Source organism: Nomascus leucogenys, chromosome X (genome assembly GCF_006542625.1).
Source record: "Nomascus leucogenys isolate Asia chromosome X, Asia_NLE_v1, whole genome shotgun sequence".
Classification (NCBI taxonomy): domain Eukaryota; kingdom Metazoa; phylum Chordata; class Mammalia; order Primates; family Hylobatidae; genus Nomascus; species Nomascus leucogenys.
In genome coordinates, this window is record NC_044406.1 from 10,348,316 (window position 1) to 10,362,136 (window position 13,821).

At 38.2% G+C, this 13,821-nt stretch overlaps 1 protein-coding gene across 1 annotated transcript in view; it reads left to right on the forward strand.

Annotated features, from left to right (window-relative positions):
* The first annotated feature begins 386 nt into the window (after positions 1–386).
* The window catches only part of FRMPD4 (FERM and PDZ domain containing 4), an 873,455-nt gene continuing 860,020 nt past the window's right edge, over positions 387–13,821 (forward strand). The window contains exon 1 of the mRNA XM_030807547.1: positions 387–418. Coding sequence (XP_030663407.1) covers positions 391–418 — 28 coding nt within the window. The 5' untranslated portion in view covers positions 387–390. The remainder of the gene's footprint in view (positions 419–13,821) is intronic.

The following is a 13,821-nucleotide window of genomic DNA, read 5'->3' on the forward strand; positions in this document are numbered from 1 at the left end:
AGTAAAATATGTTTCCCTCTCTAGTAAAATGGATTTTTTCTAGTAAATGTTCTTGTGCAGAAAAATGTGAAAAAGCCCTATACTATAATTCATTGTTAGCAATAGTTTCATAAAATTGACCATTATTTAAATTGAGGGTGGTAGAGGTAGAAAAGAACATCCATTTGTGATGTTTCCAGGAAAATTTTTGCAATGAGTAAAATTGAGTGAATTATGCTGTTCTTTAAAAATGTGTAACACATTTTATACAAAGAAGATAGTCAAACCAGGTATCATTTATCTTGTAGGTGAATGAAAAAGAGACCAAGTGAAAAAATAAGTTGATTTAGTGACCTGAATGTATCCCATAGAGTGGAAAATAACATACAGGATCCCAAACCTTGCCCTTCCATGTCATCATCATCTTTGAAATATACAGGTAAGTGGTTATATTCATTTTGAGAGTTGTCCTAGTGGCTATGAAATAGAAAGTGGCCAAGACAACAGTGCCAGTCTGACCAAAAGATTGTTTTAGTATTGTCGCAAATATAATTAGGATGGTATTGTTTTCTTCTTCACGAACATGAAAATATGTTACCTTGTGTTTTTTTAAAAGCTCATCTAGAGCTGTATGTGACATATAAAGATGTACCACACAGAACTAAATCTCCACAGCAAAGACAACTATAACAATAGCAATAGTGGTAGCTACAGCTTACAAAGTACTCATTCTATGCTGAGCCTACTCCTAAAGTGCATTCCATAGATTTTTCTAATCAACCCGTATAGCAGGATTAATTAGAGGTAAGTATTTTCACCATTTTATGAATATGGAAACCGAGGCATAGGGAGGCTAAGACATTTGCTAAGGTTCATATGTCTAATATGACTAGTCCAGGTTTGTTTGTCTCTCTCCAAAGTTAGTACTCTTAACTAGGGCAGAATATGTTACTGTCAAACTGAGTGGTGGTCAGGATAAACCAGAACTTTCACACACTTTGTTTTTCTAAATGGGTATCCAATTGTAGAGTGAGCGGAATCAAAATCAGCTGACTCATACAAGTCTTTGACATGTAACTATTATATGGCCAGGTCTCTTATGATATCTTATGTTCATTACTACTTTCTTTGGGGGCAAGAATTTGCAAGTAGGTACAGTTACGTCAAAAACTCAAATTTCAAGAAATTGAGTTTTAAAGGTCTAATTGGCTTTTATTAGCAATTCATGAATTGGACAGCATCCAGTTTACAAAACAGAAAGGAACTCCCATTAGCTGAGCAGAGAGGGTGGGTTTTATAGGCAGAAAAAGCTGAAGAAAGCAGAAACAAGGAACAAAAAGCAGATTGGTCCTTTCTAAGTTACTTTCCTTATAGGGAATCCTGTTGGCTTCATGGGATTTGGCTATCCTCTCTCTTCTGATTTCTTAAAAAGGTCAGATCTTACAAGTAAACAGTATAGGTTTCAGTTTGGTGACATGTAACCTTAGCAAGAGTGACTCCATTTTGGGTTGGTCTATTGGGGCATCATGCAGGAGTTCAGCCCAAATCAAAGGCCTTCCACAAATTTTATTTAACAGTTTCCAGGCTAATAGTTCAGGTAATAAAGGGCCAAGAACATTGGGTTTAGGCAATAGTAGGAGAAACAAGGTGAAGAAGCAGAGTCCTCCATTCTAGGGTTCTGGAAATCCACAGATGGCCACTGAAGATACAGAGTAGACAAATTCTGTGAGCTACAGTGATGGTCTTCAAACTTACTTGTTCACATATCACCTCAGTAAGAGAAAAACAAAAAACAAATAGTAAGAATGTCAATATAGATGTGTGTCTATATATGTATATAGATCATTACAAATAATATATACATATACAACTGGATTAATATATTAAGAGATCTTAAAATAGGTTTTTAAACATTCATTAAGCTTAGTAAAATTTCTAAAGTAATGGACTGAAGGTTGTCTTGTGTTTTTAATATTACTGAAAAATATAGTGGTTTGTTTTCTTGGTCTGGATGTTTAATTTTTAAAATATTTTTCAAATTGTGGTGACTTCATGCTACCATTAGCCAATTTTTAAGTGGGGAAATATACTTTTGCGGTAATATTGATGGTTAACAGTAATGGATGTTAATCCATATTTCAGATAGTCTCCTTAGTTTCAATTTTTTGGCTGATTTCTCTTTGGATCTGATTGTATTGGTATTTTTCAAATTGCATATCACAACAGTCTATTGAGGGATTACAATATTAATAATTATTTAATAAAATAGGGAAAATGTCAGAGTATATTATTAAGTATTGTTCTGAAAAGCTCTCATTTCAACTATATAACTGTATCTCTATATCTGTATATATTTACATGTCCATATATGCATATCTGTATACTGAATAATGATATGAAATATGGTGATCAAACACTCTTGAAAGTGTTGAATTAGATAATTATTGTATTTACCCAAAATCTATAGCTGTTGAAGGGCTTATAGTAGAAGGAGAAATGTAAAGTCTACTATTTTCTTGCTTTCCTTTTGTACTTCCCTTATTAACTCTGTTTCTAATGCTTGATTCCTTTGCACAGAGCTTTTTAAGCCAATTGTATTCACTTAATTACAACTAGATAATATAATCTGTGAATTCACTTAACAAGGCATATATCAGCTGCAACAGAATGAACATATTGCGGGTGCCCTGATAGACCCCTTGATAACTCTTACCTTGGGAAATTTCCAGTACCATACCTGATTCATAACCTTCAGACATCCTGACTGAGAGAGGGTGCCAGTGGCAATCTTTATATGACCTAATTAGCAAAGCTTAATTTCTTTCCAATTTTTTAGACAAAAAATACATTTAAATAAAAATGCTGATATTTTCAGCCTGCACCCCAATGGGTCGTTTTCGGTCATGCCCTGTGGAGCATGTCCCCTGTTTGTAGGAGACATTGACTCATAGGCATGCTGGCCAGGGGTTGCAGCTACCCCTGTCTTCTGTTGTGACCTCATCTCACACCAGTCTTGTGCTTATTCGCCTGCTCTAGTCTAACCACGCTGAATGCACCAAATAAGTGCCTGCCTCAGCACATTTCCACATTTCCAAGATCCCCATGAGGTCGGTTCCTTGTCATCATGTAGGACTTATCCCGAAACACAACCTCTTGGAGAGAACTTCCCTACTCACTGTATTTTATGTAGCCCATTTCTCTCTTTCCGCAGCCCCTACTCTTTGTTCCATTATGCTCTTATTTATTTTATTTTTTTCACAGAAGTTACTACTATCTATTTAATGCTCCTTCACTCTACTTCAGACTTCCTTAGAACAGGACCCTGGTCTCCACTATTCACTTCCCTATCTGCAGTACATTGTCAAGGCTGAAAAGATTCAATGAATGACTCAGCACTTCTCCTGTTCTTCTGTTTCACTTGGGCCAGTCCCTTTGTGTCTCCTCTCTTCATTTGTTTCCAAAAGTGTTTCTTCCTCATGATATCATTTGGCAGAGATACTGTGTTAGGAAGGAGGGGGTGATGGAAGGTAAGCCAAATGCTATGAGAACTCCCTAGAAGAAAGGCTCATGACCCAGGGGTTGAGGATGGAGGCTGGTCCTGGAAATCCTTATGGCTCACATCTGGTTAATAAGATGATCAGGCCACCTATGCATTTGGGAACACAAACCTAAAAATGCTGATGTAGTAGGCTATTAGCTCTACAAAATGTTGTGTCCTGTAGACAATTTCCATGATTAGAAATTTGATTTCCAAATGGAGATGTATTCTTGAGACACAATTAGTAGAGACTGCTAAGTTTTATCCCTGTAGATAAAATCCTACAGTCTGAACTTGGAATCAACCATATCAACTGTAGCAGAATCCCCTATCATGCCTTATGTCTTAGATGAATAAAGGAATGAAAAAATAAATAACCATAGCAAATAATGAAAGCTGGGTCTGGCCAGTCTCTGACATTATTCATCTATGCAGTCTGCATCAGGGTTTGGTAAACCATGACCCACAGGCCAATTCCAGGCCACCACCACTTTTCATAAATGAAGTTCTGTTGGAACACAGAAATGCTCACTCATTGTTGTAGTGCCTTATGCACTATAACAGCAGAGCTGAATGGCTGTGAGAGACTATATGGCCCACAAAGCCTAAAACATTTACTATCTGGCCCTTTACAGGAAAACTTGGCTGACCCTTAGGCTAGAGAATGTCACTTAACTTCTCTGGGCATTGATTTTTTTTTTGTTTCTAAAATGAATTGGACTTAATGGTGTCTGAGATCCTTTTCAGAGCTCACATTTGGTTTCCCTGGAATCTAAGACTCTATGTCCATAAAGAAATTCAAGGTGATACTAACTTAATGTTGTACTCATCATCTTCTCAGAAAACATATGATTTCAAGAAGTTATGTACTCATTAAATGGACATAAAGATTTACCACAGATATCTCTAAGACATACGGCGTATTCCAGATTGAGTTCATTTCTGTAGTTTGATATTTAAGTGCTTGAAGCAATAGATTCATTATGTGGCTTAGTACCTTCCCACTGCTTTCCCTAGGGGCTTTGCTAATTGTAAAGTAACTCAGGACTCTAGATAAATGGGTTCACTTACAATCTATAATGCTTTAAGCATGGATCTGGCATATATTTCAAAATAACTAAGGGAGTAAATTTCAAATGTCTCACCATAAAAAGGAATAGATAAGTGATGTGACGAATATGTTAATTAGCTTGATTTAATCATACCACATTATATACATATATCACAACATCACATTGTACCCCTTAAGTTTGTACAATTATGATTTGTCCATTGAAAATAATACTAATGTTAAAAGAAATGAAAACAATGTTAAATATAACATTAAAATCACGGTTGAATTTCTTTGACTTGCTGTGAGGTCATTTTTGAACCAGATAAGAAAATTATTAGTCAATGCACACCACAGGAGAAAAACTCTGGTTTAGGAAGAAAACTCTGTCTTGATTAAGTTAGAATCAATTATATTATCTTGATTGATTTTCTTGTTTTGGTTTAAATTATAAATGCTTAAGTAAATAAAACCCTCATGGTTACCTTTCAAAGATCATTTGATCTGCAAAAATTTTGTTCAGGTCCCAAAATTTCCATTGGATATTTCTTTCCATACGTGTCATATTTTCCCTGTTACTATTGACTGCACCCTATATCATGGGCCACTGAATATGAACATCACCATCAAATCATGTAGTCAAGGGTTTCTGACAAACTGCACAAAAAGAAGTAGAATACATTGAATTTTGATCTGAGGATAAGTAGTAAGTTGCAATTCAGGCATTCTGTCTTTCTATTCATTAGATATTTATTGACCCTCTACTGTGTGGCAGTCCTGTGTCAGGAGCTAGATCTGTTTTATGTTAACTTTCATAGATTGGAAATCTATGGAAATTTAGAGATTTCACACCATGATCCCACTTGATGATTACCCCAAATTTGGGAAATTACCAAACCAAAGTTTTTACCCGCCCCTGAGGTTTGTGTGGGACCTTGCTGGAAGAATATTAAAGTGGTGGGGTAAAGAGGTGAGCCCAGCCTGTCAATGCCTGGAGATGCTCCATCCTCCCCAAGGTAAGCTTCTTTATATAGGATGTTGATGTGGATGGGGGATGACCAGGCACCTTATGGACCTAAGGGCAGAGAAAAGGGCAGTGACATGGCGCTGGGGCAGGGCAACCTCTGCATGCAAGAGGCCTGATTCATAATTCTTACACTGTGCTGCCTCCCAGACAAAAGCAGGAGGCTGGGTTTTCAGCCCAGGGTGAGAGGGGCCCTTTTGGGTCTGAATTCATAGTGCCCAGATACCCACTCCCAACCAAACTGCAAGAGCTGTGTCTCCCTTGGGATATAGAATGGGAGGACCAGGGAGGGGTCTATGAAACATGAAAATTCTTTGCAAATCATCCATCACTCTTCAATGGTGACCCAACAGTAATAAAAATGGCATCTTGGACCGGCAGTAGATAACTTTTTTTGCCTTTGGACAAGAAACTCTCTGAGCCATAATATACTAGTGTGCAAAATAAGGGAATTGGACTAGATTAACTTGGAGGTCTTACTCCATTCTTACTTGCTATGGTTGTTGAACTTACATTGGCCTCCCAAATTAACTCTGCTTATATGAAGCTCATGCTCTACAGATCTCATGATAGCAGATGCAGCTGTGGCAGTGCCTGTTTGTATTCCCTAGGTACTCACCATCTCTGGGGCCTGTGCTGCAAGCACCTATGGCTTTGCCACAGGCTGTGGTCTGGTTGCTGAGACATGCTTGGCTGGAAATGCAGAGGCATTAAAATCTTCAGGAACGAGGTCGGGCGCGGTGGCTCACGCCTGTAATCCCAGCACTTTGGGAGGCCGAGGTGGGCGGATCAGGAGGTCTGGAGATAGAGACCATTCTGGTTAACACGGTGAAACCCTGTCTCTACTAAAAATACAAAAAATTAGCCGGGCGCGGTGGCGGGCGCCTGTAGTCCCAGCTACTCGGGGGGCTGAGGCAGGAGAATGGCGTGAACCCGGGAGGCGGAGCTTGCAGTGAGCCGAGATCGCGCCACTGCACTACGGCCTGGGCAAAAGAGCGAGACTCCGTCTCAAAAAAAAAAAAAAAAAGTCTTCAGGAACGATCCTCCATTAATGCCAAATATGAGTTGAAGAAAGATACCCCAGCATTCTTGTTCCCTGGGGGAGGCATCTCTGAAGTTCGTTCTTACCTACAGCAGTAATTTGTTGGTTAATGCACTCTGCGTTGGCTCCTTCCCTTTCTCTCTTATGTCACCTCCCAAAAAACCACTTGTACTCAGATCCTTATCTCAGGGTCTGCATCTGGGGGAATCCAACTGAAGACCAGCCCCAAGCAACTTCTATTGTGATTCGTCTAGTAGCATGCACATTAATTCACAGTGGGCAGGTCTTTGAGGAATACATTTTATTTGCCCCTTCCAGGGTGGCCACATTTGGTAAATAAAAATACAGGACTCTATTTAAATCTGAATTTCAGATAACAGTAAATAATTGCCTAGTATAAGTATATCCTATTCCAAATATTCGATGAGATGTACTAACAAAATTCATTGTTTACTTGAAATTCAAACATAATGGTAGTCATCCTTAATTTTTCTGTCATCTGTAATGTCAACTCCTGTTGGAGGGCATTGAGCATTGCAGCTAGACTGAATTCCACAGCTGGGGAAACGAACGGTAGATTGGGATTGCCTTAGAAGATGCAGAATGTGGAGAGAGTGAAGTGGACCTAAAGCACAATGACCAGGGATGAAGCTGGATCAAGAACCCAAGAGTGGATGGGTGTGGGCTGGTAAATAAGGAATTATCAATTTAGTGGGCTTGGGCAGGGAGACAAAAACAGGGTGCAGCACAACAAAACTGCAACCAGCAGCAATCTCAAACCTTGTGGGGAGGGAGATGCTGAAGTGACCAAACTTGCACAGACATTATTCATTTCCCTATCCCTGCTGCCTAGCACAATGCCTAACTCATTTTTGGTGATCAGTAAACATTGAATGAATGATAGGAAAGGAAGATTGATAGAAATGTGAAATTTTGCCAGCTGTGAGTTTTATGGAATATGGTGCCCAATGAAAAATGCACAGAGCCTTTTTGAGCAATGACTTGCATCTGATTATAAATGCATAGAAAATATGAATTGCTATGTGAATTCTAAGTAATGAGCTTTTCTAATGCTTTCCTCATTTTTCATTGCAGGTACAATTCAACTTAAATCTTTCATGGTTAGACAGGTTTTTGAATGCCACTTGTATGTTCAAAGCTAATTTACTTAATAGCTACCTTATCTGAACCTTGAACAATATTACTGAAGCATTTAGATTGAGAGAAAGAGTTTGGGCGGAACATTTCCCATCCAATTTCAGAAGACTAATCAATTTACATTTTTAATGACATTTCCTTTTCTTCTTCAGGAAGGCTGAAAGGGAGGATAAAATCTCATTCTATGTTTATTATTTCTAACTATAAGTTCAAAGTTGAGAAAGATTGGTTTTATTCTCAGCAAACCATGTGATATTTTCCTTATTCTTTTACAGAGAAAACAAAGGGAAAAAGAAAGATAAATGACAGCACGTAGATAACACAAAAGTAGAGCCAACACTTCCTCAATTTTACTCTTGCTTTACAAAATGCAAGCAGGCTGCTCTCCAAAGGGTAGTTCCAACTTAAAATCATTTATTCTGTGGATGATATATTTTTTAGAATTTAACGTTTTGAGTTAACACTGTATCAGCCATATAAGAAGGGCTGAAATCTATATCAAGGCATGGTCAGTTATTTAGACCAATTCTATGCATAAAATATTTCTAGAAAAGCTTGAAATTACTGAAGAGCCAACAAAAGCATGAAAGTGAAGGAAAATGTAAAATAACAAGTGTCTGTGAGGATGTGGAGAAATTGGAACCCTTGTGCATTGCTGGTTGAAATTTAATATGGTGTAGCCACTGTGGAAAACAGTTTGGTAGTTCCTCAAAAAGTTAACCATAGAAATTCCTTATGACCCAGCAATTCTACTCCTAGGTATATGCCTGAAAGCACCAAATCTGCAGAAACACAAAAATATTTTCTCTACACTCCCCACTGTTGAAGACTACACTTTTCAAAATTTTATAAGGTTCTGTTTATCAATTCTTCAGACTTTTTAAGAATGCTTTACCCCTAAGATCAGGAACAAGGCAAGGATTTCCACTCTAATAATTTCTATTCAGTATTTTATTGGAGGTCCTAACAAGTGGAGTAGCAGAAAAAAAAAAAAAACAGATTAGCAAAGGAAGAAGTAAAACAGATTTCATTTGCATATTATACGATCATCTATGTAGAAAATTCTACAAAAAGTTTAATAGAACAATAAGTGAGTTTAGCAAAATTACAGATACAAGGTCACTTGTATCTGTACAAGTTATATAGTGATGAACAATTAGAAATTGAAATTTTATAGTTAACATTTACAATAACATCAAGATATGAAATACTTAGGGATAAATTAGCAAAGGATGTTACTCTTTGCTGCCCTTTGCCATAGAACCTCAAAGCTACATCTGTATACTGAAAGCTATAAAATATTGCTGAGGGAAACTAAAGAAGAACTAAATAAACAGAGTTAATACTATATTCATGAGTCAGAAGACTCAATATTCTTTAAATGTCAATTGTCCCTAACTGATCTATAGACTCAACGCAATCTCAATTACAATCCAGCAGGCATTTAAAAAAAAAAAAAAGAAAGAAAGAAAGAAACAAGCTAATTGTAAAATTTATATGGGAATACAAAGGACCTGGAATAGCCAAAACAATTTTGAAAAAGAAGAACAAAATTGCAGGATCTATAGTACTTGATTTTTAGGCTAGAGTTACCAAAACTTATCCATGAAAAGTCAGGCATATAGGTAATGGAACAAAATAGAGATTCCAGACATGGACCCACACATATATGGTCAATTGATTTGAAACGAAGGTGCCAAGGCAATTTAGCATGAAAACAATAATCTTTTCAACAAACGATGCTGGAACAACTGGATAGCTTATATTTCAGAAAAATGAATCTCAATCCATACCAGACACCATGTATAAAAATGAACTAAAAATGGAACATACGTGCAAATATAGCAGTTAAAACTACAAAATTTCTAGAAGAAAACATAGGGGGAAATCTCAGTGGCCTTGGGTTTTGGCAAATACTTAAAATAGGATACAAAACATAGAAATTACTAAAGAGAAAAGCAGATAACTTGGACTTAATCAAAATTGTAAGAGATATTCTTCAAGAGTTACTTATGTAAATGAAAAGGCAAGTGAGAGAAAGTATTTGCAAAGCATATTTCAATGAGGAACTTGTATCTGTAATATATAAAGGACTTTTACAACTCAATAATATGAACACAACTCAATAATAAAAAAGATACTTCATGAAAGAAAATATACAGACAGCAAATATGCACATGAAAAGAACTGAAGTAGCAAGTTAGAGCAGAAGAGAATCATCAAGGGAATCCAGGTGTGCTGGGGACAAGGAAGAAGTGCATGTAATGTATATTCCTAAGTCTGGTGTTTGTAAGTTGGGGGCTGCCTGTAATAATTACACTAAAACTCAAGTGACATAAGAAACTAACTTGAGGACTACCAGAGACCCTTCTAAAATTCCCAGATATTAAAGCAATTATCCTTTGAGATGAAGACAAATGCTTTCCAGTTCCATGACATTTGGGTGCCCTGCTTGGTATGCATTGCTACTGTTTAAGCTTTAAAAATAAACTTTCATTGTCCCTATCTGTTAAATAAAGATGAAAGTGCCATCTCCTCTCATTAAAGTTCAGGGAGAAATAGCCATAAACGACTCATTTTACAAAGTAAGAAAAAAAGTGGAAAATTATCCCTTGAGGAATGTTGTATGAATTCCTTTAGAATGGACACTGATATTTATGGGAGGTAAAATCTCAGTTAATAAGCCCACCTGGAAAACCTAATTTAATTGTTTTCTCCTTGAATGAGAGGCAAAAACTAGTAAATGCATATTTTCTTAGTAAACGTATTTCTTCAATTTTATGTAACAATTTACTGAGTTTTATACTATGTGTCTTATATTAAGCACTGCACTACATGGTAAGTATTTTGCCTTTGAAAAACTTACAATCTAGTAGGAGAGAAACAATTTACTTATTTCAACTTTTATTATTGGAAGCCTGCTATGGGTCAGTCCATTGTTCTTGGTTACACCTATGAACACAGTACAGTCAGCCCTCAGCATCTGTGGGTTCCACATCCATGGATTCAGCCAACTGCAGATCGAAAATTTGTTTTAGAAAAGGATGGTTGTGGCTGGACGTGGTGGCTCACACCTGTAATCTCAGCACTTTGGGAGGCTGAGGCAGGTGGATCACATGAGGCCAGGAGTTTGAGACCAGCCTGGCCAACATGGTGAAACTGTGTCTCTACTAAAAAAGTACAAAAAATTAGCTGGCCAACATGGTGCATGCCTGTAATCCCAACTACTTGGGAGGCTGAGTCTTGAGAATCACTTCATCCCAGTAGGCAGAGGTTGCAGTGAGCCGAGATCGCGCCACTGCACTCCAGCCTGGGGAACAAGGTGAAACTCTGTCTCAAAAAGAAAAACAAAAACAAAACAGAATGGTTGTGTCTGTACTGAACATGTGAACATATAAAGACCTTTTTTGGGGGGTCATTATTCCCTGAACAATACAGTATAACAACTATTTTATTTTTTGAGACAGGGTCTCACTCTGTTACTCAGGCTGGAGTGCAGTGGTGCAAACACAGTTTACTGCAGCTTTCACCTCCAAGGCTCAGGCGATCCTCCTGCCACAGCCCCTCCTGTAGCTGGAATCATGATGAATGCCGCCATGACTGGCTAGTTTTTTAAATTTTTATAGAGACAGGGTCTCACTTTGTTGGCCAGGCTGGTCTCGAACTCCTGGGCTCAAGTGATCCTTCTGCCTCAGCCTCCCAAGGTACTGGGATTACAGGCGTAAGCCACCATGCCTGGCTATAAAAACTATTTACACAACATTTATATTGTATTAGGCATTATAAGTAATCTTGAGATGATTTAACATATACAGGGGAATGTGCATAGGTTGTATGCAAATACTACACTATTTTATATAAGAGACTTGGGCATCCTCGAATTTTGGTGATTATCAGAGAGAGGTGCTAGAACCAGTCTCCCACATGGAGCTTGCATTCTACAGTGAATACAGGTACTTGCAATGTAGGGCAGAATGTGATCACTACTTTTACAGAGGTACAAAGTCCTTTAGAAGTACTGAGGTGGGGAGATTAATTCCCTGGAAGAAAGTGGAAGACATCCTAGAAAATGGCCTGTGAATCATGTGTTTGAGGAAAGATTGGTTTTGGTCAGGAAGAAGAGAAATGGTGTTTTAGTGGCAGGGAATATTGAAAAAAAAAAACAAAAAAAACAACGAATGTTTGGAGGTGAAAATTCATAGGGAGCTCATCATATTCCTTAACAGGATTGGCACTAAAAGCATGACAAATGGCAGAAGGGAGGAAGGGCCAAAAAGTGAGACTGGAAAAAGGAGGCAGAGGCCTTGAATGTGAATGTCAGGCTGTGGATTAAGGAGTTCATCTGAACAACTTTAAATAATTCTCAACCTTCCTTAAAAGGACAAAAAATTATTTGTCTCTTGGCCAGTCAAAAAAGCCCATATTCATAAATGATTTTAAAGACACTCAAAGTATACCTTTAGATTTTAAAACTAGGAAGAATAATACAATTTTATGTAAAAAGCATGAAATCTTTCAAATCTGCTCAGGGATGTTTTCTTTATTATCTTTCTATATAATCCTAGAAAATAAACTCTTTGAGGGCAGGGACATGTGATTTAATTCTTTCATATTTGCTGCTGTGCAGGCCATTTGATAGGTATAACCAGCTGTGGTATAAAAATGCTCTCAACATTAGTAAGAAACGAGCATTTCCAAATTTAAAAAAGGAAAGAAAAATCCACAACCTACAGCCAAGGAATAGATCTGGAAAACAGACTAGAAACAAGAGACTTTGTTTCTTGAAGCTCCTGCTCCCAAATTCCAACTCTCAAGCGGAGCTCCCCCACTCCACCTCCATCCAGGCCACACTGAACATCCTGTGCATTTCCCAAGGCCAACAAGCTTCCTCCTCCTAGAATCCAGCCCCTAGAAGGGGACACAGTTCACCCATCTCAGAACACCATTCTGCTTTGTTGAAAACTCTTTTCTTCCTTCTTATCCCAAAGGAAATGGGACACAGAACCTCTCTTTGCGGCACACTCAATACCCTCTCCCATAGGAAAGCATAAACCTCTGTCCTTCAGTCACTGACCCCTCTACACTAATCTCCAAAATAAGCCCCAGAGGGGACAGAAAGCCTTGCTGACGCCGCTTTCCACTTGACGATCTTTACCACTTGAGGATTTTTTTTTTTTTTTTTTTTTTTTTTTTTGAGATGGAGTCTCGCTCTGTCACCCAGGCTGGAGTGCAGTGGCGAGATCTCAGCTCACTGCAAGCTCCGCCTCCCGGGTTCACGCCATTCTCCTGCCTCAGCCTCCGGAGTAGCTGGGACTACAGGCGCCCGCCACCACGCCCGGCTAATTTTTTTGTATTTTTAGTAGAGACAGGGTTTCACCGTGTTAGCCGGGATGGTCTCGTTCTCCTGACCTCGTGATCCGCCCGCCTCGGCCTCTCCACTTGAGGATCTTGTCTTCTTTTTTATCACATTCACTCCCAAGACAACTCCCACTCTGTACTATTTCTCCCTCTGGTGTGCCATTCTTTTTAATGAAATACCATCACCTGTAAACTTGCTGAATTGCACTTTTGCTTTTGAAACAATCCACCTAATTTTCTCAGCGTTGAATTTAAATAGACTGTTGTTCGAGTATTTAATTGAAAATAATTTTTTCCTCTTTTTTTTTTTTGCTTGAATCTAAGGCTCTTTAGGAAACATCCCACCTGTGGTTGGTAACAGTTACACAATTGGGCACAAGATTTATGTCCTCATTATCTCTGCCTTGATTGGTTTTGCTTTCAAAGATCAACTAGGCACGGTTTTCCAGAACAAACCCTTCTTGCAATGGATGATAGATACCAAGGTAAAATAAGAAATATGTAACTGAGGAGAAATGAACATATTCCAAATAGCAGGATTTGGGAACTTGGAGACTATAGCAGTGAGAGGTTTGGCAGATGTCATTGGAGAGTTATTTCCCCACTTTAAATGTGTCTCCATTGTGACAAATCAAATTGGCCACCTGCACTTGGGCACATGAGTCGCATGT